Source organism: Hemicordylus capensis, chromosome 3 (genome assembly GCF_027244095.1).
Source record: "Hemicordylus capensis ecotype Gifberg chromosome 3, rHemCap1.1.pri, whole genome shotgun sequence".
In the NCBI taxonomy this organism is placed as follows: domain Eukaryota; kingdom Metazoa; phylum Chordata; class Lepidosauria; order Squamata; family Cordylidae; genus Hemicordylus; species Hemicordylus capensis.
The window spans coordinates 53,107,888-53,116,935 of NC_069659.1; the positions used below are offsets into that span (position 1 = coordinate 53,107,888).

General features: G+C 40.3%; 1 protein-coding gene across 3 annotated transcripts in view; it reads left to right on the top strand.

The window, feature by feature from the left end:
• TBC1D23 (TBC1 domain family member 23) overlaps positions 1 to 3,720 on the top strand; it is a 57,565-nt gene extending 53,845 nt beyond the window's left edge. For all 3 annotated transcript variants that reach the window (XM_053308617.1, XM_053308618.1, XM_053308619.1), the window contains one exon: positions 1,815 to 3,720. In XM_053308617.1, coding sequence (XP_053164592.1) covers positions 1,815 to 1,896 — 82 coding nt within the window. In that variant the 3' untranslated portion in view covers positions 1,897 to 3,720. The remainder of the gene's footprint in view (positions 1 to 1,814) is intronic.
• Positions 3,721 to 9,048: the final 5,328 nt, after the last annotated feature.

The following is a 9,048-nucleotide window of genomic DNA, read 5'->3' on the forward strand; positions in this document are numbered from 1 at the left end:
TGTAGCAGGGAGGGAGTCTTACCTGGGTGTTCCTCCAGGTGTTGGTGTGTCAAAATCAATTTGAGACCAGTTGTTACTGGGATTTTGCATTTCTTTGTCTCAAGAAATTTGTGTGCTTTTCATCCAGTCGGTATGAACTACAAGAATGACTGCTAAGTCTGATAATTCACTACTAGAATCCCCAGAAAAGAATTGCAATGGGATAAACTATCAGTGTTGAATTCCAAATTGCATTTCCTGCAGAGTTGTCTGTGCAGCCATTGCCTGGGTTGTAATGTGCATCCATTGCCCAGGCCTCGCAGAAGCCATTTGAGCATGCATGGTGGCCATTTTGTTTTCAGCAGCCATTTAAAAAAAAATTTTTTTTTTTAAATGGCCACCACACATGATCAAATGGTCCCTGTGAGGCCCTAGAAGCCAGCAGGCGGGAGGGGTAACCTTTGCAGACCCCCCCCCCACCGGCCTTTAGGAAGCCCCCCAAAGGGTTTACAGGTTAAAAATAGTTTTTTTAAAAATAATATGTCACTGTACACATATTTAGTTTGGCACGATGTAAAGAGAATCAGGGCTTGTGAATACTGAGCTGAAGCTTATGAGCTAGGATTGTATTCATTTGCTCTTACTTTGCTTCTTGTGATAAGTGAGTTAAATGTGATGTCTTAATAACATGACTATTAATGGTGGGTTTGTCTTTGAATCAGTGTGAAATCCTTAGTATTAAGGCCCACTGGGAGTTTCTTGCTCTGTTTCTCTCATTTTAACTGTCTTCCTGAAATACTAGAATAAATTCCAAGCAGTTGACACAGTTTACTCTGCTCTGAAAATAAAATACTCTTATTTTCAGAGTATCTGGGGAAAGTCAAATTCTCCATTTATTTTTAAAACTTATGTAACAGTGATGCTACAGTGCATAGTAGAGAATTAGACAGGCACTTCTGTTTAGTTTTTCAAGTACACCTCCACATAGTATTTGGGTATTTCATGACCCAAGCATACTGAAATTTGTAGTTTTCCAGCATTTTTTTGTCTGGCTACATCCACTGCTAAATAGTTTTTGAAATATTAAAATATTAATGAGCTTGACTTGTATTTTTCAGCTGATATTATGGTAAAGTTATTTGAAAGTTGGGTGTCAGATGTTTGGACAGGGGGCACAATTTCAGTGCTTGCCCTAGGCGCTATTTTCCCTAGATACGCCTCTGATTACCATGCTTATTATGTGACAATGTATAATAATTAAGAAAATATTATCTCAATAACTGCAATGACTACCTCCTATCAGCCATCAGGGGTAGACTTTTTCATATGGGAATACCAATAAGTTAGATCCAAAGAATTGTGAGCTGAAGGAAAATAACTGCTTGCACAACAGTCACGCAGTTCTGTAATATTGCACAAGGGGTTGTGCAAAGAGAAAAACAATTGGATTTTGTTTCACTTCAGATGCTAGAACATGAAAATATAAAGCAGCTATTCCATGAGTTGAAACACCTGTTGCGTGGAAAGGTACTTTTGGATCCAACACATTCAATTTCAGTAGTAGATAGAGGTTATAATCCAAAAGCTACCAATTATCAGTATGGGAACATACTGTGTGAATTACATAGCATTCCCTAGAAGATACCTGGCCTTCGACCATTATTTTGCATGTTGCATATGAAAGTTGTGAACAGTGATAGACATTACTACTGGAAGAGGCCTTTGTCTTTTATGAAACGATATTTGTAATCCTTTTTTACACTATACTTTCTTTGATCAAATGTGAAAGTCATTTGGTATGCTATTAAATAGCCTTTTCTTTTCCATTTCTTAAGGTACTTGATCCCAAACGCAGGTGATGCTACCAAAGCCATAAAGCAACAGATTATGAAAGTTCTTGATGCCCTGGAAAGTTAATAAGAAAAGACTTTTTCAACGTTTTCAAGGGAAATGATAATCAAGATCCTGTACATGGAACTAAAATGACTGTTTTTCAGCTGAATACTAACCTAAGAGGACATTTGAGTTTACTGATGGGAGTACCTGAGTAGCAGGTGTGATAGAAGTAAATTATACATTTTTGAACAGTTCTTTTTTATTTTTCTTTAACACTCTTCAATTTTGCAAAAGTTGTTTATTATAAAGGTCAGTTATTTTTAAAGTAGCTTTAGAGGAGCTGACCTTCTTAAGAAGAGGACTTACTACACAGATCTATTTGAAGAACTGTATTGAGGCAACAAGCACTTCTAGGTATTAGAAAATATAGGACTCATTTACATTCTTAACTTTGCAAATTGCAAAGTTGTTAAAACCCCTAAGCACTGAACATTTGGTTCCATTTGCTGGGAATGATATAAAGGAACGATAATGCTACTTAACATCAGAACCCAGTAAGATAGCAACTTAAGAAAGAAAACTGCATGCTACGCAAGCAAAGCAAAATCACTGATTTCCCCTTCCCTCTGAATCCAACTTTGCCTCCCAAGAACATGTCCCTGAGGGTCATGTGACACTCAATGACATATTTTCAGGAGGTACAGTGGTCTTCAGAGGGAAGGGGAGACTGGTAAATATTGTCTTTCCTGTGTAGCACACATACAATGCTAATCTGAATGTCAAGCACTATTTTTTTTCTTGAAACATTTTGAGACACGACAAAAAAGAATATTATTCTCCAACAAATTACACAGTGCAATGTGTAAATAATATTTAAAGTCTTCTGGGTGCTATCAGGTGTAAAAATTGCATGAGATTAAACTGTATACAGCAATGAAAAGCTGACACTCACCATGCCGCAGTTGGAATATTATGAAAGCTAATACATTCCTGGGCCAAGTTCAACATTATAGTGGAGGTACTGACGAGAGTAGTTGAACTCAAAGTTTGTGCTTTGCATGATAGTTTGCTGCAATGATGGTGACACAAACATAATGTCTGAGGTATCTCTTTTTAGAAACTGTCTGGCAGGCACAGACTGAAATTGTACTGCAAGCAAGTAAAGCAAAATTATCAGAGAGCTCCATTTTTGTGGTCCTTTCATGTATGGCATTTTTTTCTCTTCAAGACATTTTTTTCTCTTCAAGACATTTTTTTCTCTTCAAGACATGTAGGTCGGATTTTTCAAAATAATGTCTTCAGTGTTTTAAGAATTAAAAGATGTCAAAAATTTACAGCTTTAACATATTGCCCAAATGCTGTCCTGCCTAAGATGGACTTGAATGACTCCTTAGGATCCCGGGGCAAGTACTATACATGATGACTTGAAAGCCTGCAAGACCTCTTGGAATAATGGTTGAGGAAATCTGACATTCTGTTTAAAAGCTGAACATGGGCAAGTCCGTAAGGTACTATTGCTATAGCATTACAGAATAAATGAAGCTGACCTTTATAACAATCAGCTCTATTAAGTATTTTCCTTAATAGGAATCAAGGCACCTTAATCCTGAAACTAACTCCCATTTAAACAAAAAATCTTTAAAAAGCCACTAAAACAAGTACTGCATTTGAAGATGAATTGCATGAACTTTACCTCTGCCAATGCTCCTGTATTCTGCCCCAGAGCTGTTGTATTACTTTTTCTTTGTTCTGTCCCCTTTTTAAGAAAAATAAAATCTCCTGAAGAGCCTCCAACTTGTGCCTACTTCAGCAATGAGATTTTTTTTCATAATGTTAATGTAAAGATGTTTGTGTTGACTGTTTATAAACTGCAGTTGTAAATAAACAAGCCTGTTGGATACAAAATGTGTGATCTGTCATTTCTAAGGATGTAAATGTTTTATAGCACTAAAAATACTGTCTACTGCTTGACCAAAGTAATAATGAAACACACTCTCTGTTGTTAAATTGCACAAATAATATGTAATTAGTGGGAAAAGCTGGCTATTACTCTGTAATTCTCCTTGCCTTTGTAATGCAAGCATGTGAAAGGAACAGAGCACACATGGAGGCTGTTCTCACAAGCAGCCAAGACCAGGATAGAGCAGCTAAGCCCGGTCTTGGCTGCCCGTGGGAACCGGTGGGAGCCAACCAGCTTCTGGTGGTGCCTCGACAGCAAACCCACCTAGAGAGTCCACCTCTTCAACAAGGTTGAGGGAGGGAGTGCTCCCTTAACTCTGTTTACCTGACCATGAGTCAACTAGGGATGTGCACACACCAGTTTGGTGGTCCTTTACTGACTGTCCAACCAATTTGGATGTTGGGCATTCAATCTGGTGTGGGAGGAGCATACGTATGTTGGCCACTTCTGGTAGGATTCGGATGAGGCTGCAAGGAGGTAAGCTACAGCCCTGCAGCAGTGATTTTGGGGAGACCGCAGGAGGGGGAATTGTGGAGGGAGAGGTAAGACCACCCTCCCTGGACCTTAAAGAAACACTCCTTTGCCTCCGGAACATTTTCATACACATCCTTAGTGTCAATGCCAGCTGCTTTTAGCCAGTGTTGAAACACTGATGGGTGCCCGCCTTTTGCTGGGGGCCGGGGGGGAGAGGTTCCCACAATGCACTGCAGTGGATTATGAGATATCTGTGGGCCATAAAGTCTAGGGCCATCATGCACTGATGCATTTAGTTAGTTAGTTAGTTATTGAACATAACTCTATACTGCCCCAAACTTGCAACTCTGAGTGGTTTACAATTAAAATCATTTAAACATAAAATCATTTAAAACGCAACATTAAAAATATTAAAAGTATAAATATAATTAAAAGCCTGAGTGAATAAATTTTTTTTTTTGAAAGCTGCAAGAGATGGGAAGGCTCTTCTTTCAACAGGGAGTGTATTCCAAAGTCTAGGGGCAACAATGGAGAAGGCCCGTTCCCGAGAGAGCCACCGGATGAGTTGGCTTGGCAACCACAGACAGACATCTCCAGATGATCTTAACAGGCAATGGGGCTCATGACGAAGAAGACATTCTCTTCAGTACCCAGGGCCCAAACTGTTTAGGGCTTTATGGGTGATAACCAGCACTTTTTCTTTTGCCCGGAAATGTATCGGCAGCCAGTTCAGTTCTTTCAACACAGGAGTAATATGGTCTCTCCAAGATTACCCAGAGACCAACCTGATTGCTGCATTCTGGACCAACTGCAGTTTCCGGACTATGTACAAAGGCAGCCCCACATAGAGCTCATTGCAGTAATCCAGCCTAGAGGTTACCAGCATTATGTACCACTGTTTTGAGGTCGTTCATCCCAAGAAACTGACACAGCTGGTGTATCAGCTGAAGCTGGTAAAAACCATCTCTGGCCACCACCTCAACCTGCGCCACCAGGGTGAGGTTTGGATCCAGAAGCACCCCCAGACTGCATACCCGTTCCTTTTGGGGGAGTGTGACCCCATCCAGAACAAGCAGATCAAAATCTTCTCCCGAGTTTCGACCCCGCACAATAAGTACCTCTGTCTTATCTGGATTCAGCCTCAATTTGTTATCCCTCATCCAGCCCATTACTGCCCCAAGGCAGGCATTTAGGGAGGTTATGTCTTCTAATGATGATGACATGGAGAAATAGATTTGGGTGTCATCAGCATATTGATAACATCCCGCACCAAATCTGATGATTTCTCCCAGTGATTTCATGTAGATGTTGAACAACGTTGGAGACAATATGGAGCTCTGAGGGGCACCATACGAAAGTTCACATTTTGAAGAACAGTCTCCAAGAGACACACGATCTGGAATCTGCCCGTGAGGCAGGAGCAGAACCACTGCAACCATTATGGGATTTCTGGCATCCAGGACAACACATCCCAGCCCATGCACATCCATGCTGCCAGGGGCAGCGGTGGAGTATCTGAGCATGCGATCCATGCGCCCAGCACTGTCAGGATGATCGGCTATGGGGGAGGTAAGCTTTCCATGGCTTCCTCCCTGCCCTCACACTTGATCGTGAGAAAGGCCCCAATGTGAATCATTATGTAGCAACCCAGTTCTTCTTCTTTCAACTACATGGCCAGTTGCTTTACTAATGGAGTGAGCCATTTTCCCCCTAAGTGCCTTATAAAGGGCATTTGGAGATAGAATTACAAGATCTTCAGTTACATTCCATGTGTATGGACATTTTGTACTTTAAAGGGGTGTCTTGTCTGGCCTAAAAAAACAGCAATTGTCATCTGGGTAAAAGGATGATAGTTGCTACTTAAAGCAACTATCATAAAAAGCTTTACAACTGACATATTCGACATGCTGATATCAATAAACCAGACTCTCAACAAAAAGATCCTTTATTGCACAAAAGAAAACTAAAAAGTTGAAACACATAACATGTTTTGATGTAATACACCATCCTCAGCTAAACACACAAATAAGCACTGATAAAAACCTCCTCTGTTCCCCAACTGTTAAATTCCTTAGATGTGATAACACTCTGTTCCATGACTGGCAAAGAGATAATAAGCAAGGGTGGAGTGGAGTGGGGGAAGAGAAAAGGGGAATCGCCTGATTCTTCTCAGAGGCTAATAAACGTTATGACATTGGCCAATGCCTCCCAAGCATAATGTCAGGTCTCAACTTCTCTATAAACAATGCTTCCTTTATTTCATCCTTTGTAGGTTTCTTTCAATCCTCAAAATAGATATTTTAGTAGGCACCATTTGGCCTTCATGCTTTATCCTCATATGCAATGACCAGGGTTTCATTCCAATATGTGCATTGCATCGCCAACATATCGACTTATGAATAAACCAGATTTATTTCCATCTTCTGCTCTGTGTGGACTGAGGTGTTCCACATGCCTCCCTTTAAAGCCATTTATAAATCGTCACAAATTTAGTTTTATTCAGCCAATATTTTGGACTGATTTTGGTTGGCATGCAATAAGGACACCCAGCCAGCTGCTTAGTATTTTTAAAGCAATGATTTCTTTTACAAGAAACATTCTTGCATTCTGATCATATGCATGTTAATCCTTGGCTAGCATGTATATTGCATGGTAACTAAGCATAATGTTTTAAATTTGAACCACATAGCCCCAATACCACATAATAACTAGGATAAGTACACATAACTGAAATAACTACATATACTTGTCCTGTTTATCCCTGCTTCCATTTCCCTTCTCTTTCTCTTTTGTTCCTTGTATCTATTTCTAAACTGTGAGCACATTCTGTCAGGGATCTGTCATCTCATTTTCTGCAAACCACCATAGATAGATCAATTACTGTATGAATCATAAATAATGTGAGGATATTTTCCCTCCTGCTAATAGGACCTCTACTGACAGGCAAATCTCATCCTTATACAAATGTGTAGAAATGTAGGTGTATAAGCATGCTCCTGGGTATAATTCCTTGAAAGTAAGTCCCATTGCATTCAGTGAGTATTTATGTTGCCACTGTATTCATTTACTCCCAAGTAAATGTGGATAGGGTTGCCCCTTTACATACGCTCAAGTGGCAGCACTTCAAATAGCTGGACTCTGTGTGTGTTATGGCAATGGACTGGATTTGGAATATGCTGTAGTAATAAAACACATTTGGCTTGCGTATTTGCCTTTGGATGCAAGAATATTCTATATTTTGTAAGGAAATATGGACAATTCTTATTTAATAATGTACAGGCAGGGCTGTCTGAGGTGGAGGCAGTAGCTCAGGGCTCTGCACCTATGGATACCCCCATGCTACAGTCCAGCAACAGAGACTCTTCTAGTCCCAGCAGGGCCAACACAATATTAATGGGGAGAGGCCCTAAAACCTAGAGACAGCTATGTGTACAGCTGGCTGAGATATATAAATAAAGCTGAACCAAATTAATTCTTAAATAATTTCAGAATGAAATTCTGCTGTGAATTTCAGTGTTTAAGAGCAAGTGTAATTATAAATGACCAACATGACTTATAGCTCATCTTTATTGCGTCTTGATCAGCAGAGACTGGAGATGAGACATGAAAAGACCTTGGATGTATAAAGAAATAAATTAAGGATGGAGGAATATGTCAAGTGGCGAGAAAGATTTGATTAGCTTCTTCCATTTAACAACAGACTACTAGACATGATCATCTATTGTTTGCTGCTTATCAACTTGTTGAGAAAGCAACAACGTAAGAGTCATCTCAAAGTTGGCAATGCTGGGCAAAGGGGCAAAACCACCAATTTTAACCTACTTTCTGGAAGGAAAAGGTTAGGCAGTTCACAAGTTACCCCACTTGTGCCTCAAACGTTTATGCGCCTGCCATCTTGAATCGAGATAGACAACCACCTTTTAAAGTGGTTTTCTTATATTTAGCAGGGGGAGAGCAACTGGCCCTTTCCAATCCCAGCACAGCATCCCTCCAGTGGCTATTGCTGGTATCTGCCTTATGTTTCTTTTAAAATTGTGAGCCCCTTGGACACAGGGGACCATCTTATTTATGTATTATTTTTTGATGTAAACCACTTTGAGAATTTTGGATGAAGAGCAGTATATTAATATTTGTCGTCATCATAGTAGATGACATCATCACAAACTATGTCATTGAGGATACACAGAACGCTAGGTGATCTCTTACTTTCCTGAGCTTATTAGATCACTGGGCATTCAGTGTGTGTATGTGAGAGAGAGAGACCGACCGACCGACTGACCAACCCACCCACCCCCACCCGCTATCAACTTCGCAATGCCTGGACCAATAGGAATCAAGTTGGGTACAGTTGTAAGGACACATAGGGACCTCAACGGCATATGTGTGATCATGTCATTACCCCAATTCGAGATGGGGGACATGTAAATGTTTGAGGTGCAAGTGGGCTAACTTGTGAACTGTCTAACAATTTGAACCAAATTTGCCACAGATGTAGGGACAAATAGAGAAGGCTCAAAGGTGTAGTTTGTAATTCTGTCATTCACCCTGATGGAAGCTGTTCAGCCTGACGGCAGCTGTGTGAATGGTTGAGACACATGAGAATGGGATAACTTGTGGACTGCCTAACCAATTTGAATCAAATTTGGTACTGTTGTAGTGAATGACACATAGGGACACATCAAGGGTGTAGTTTGTAATGAAGTTGTCCACTCTGATCCAAGATGGCGGATGCATGAACTTTGTTGTGCAAGAGGGCTACTGTGGGCCGCCTAAATGATTTGAACTAAATTTGGTACTGT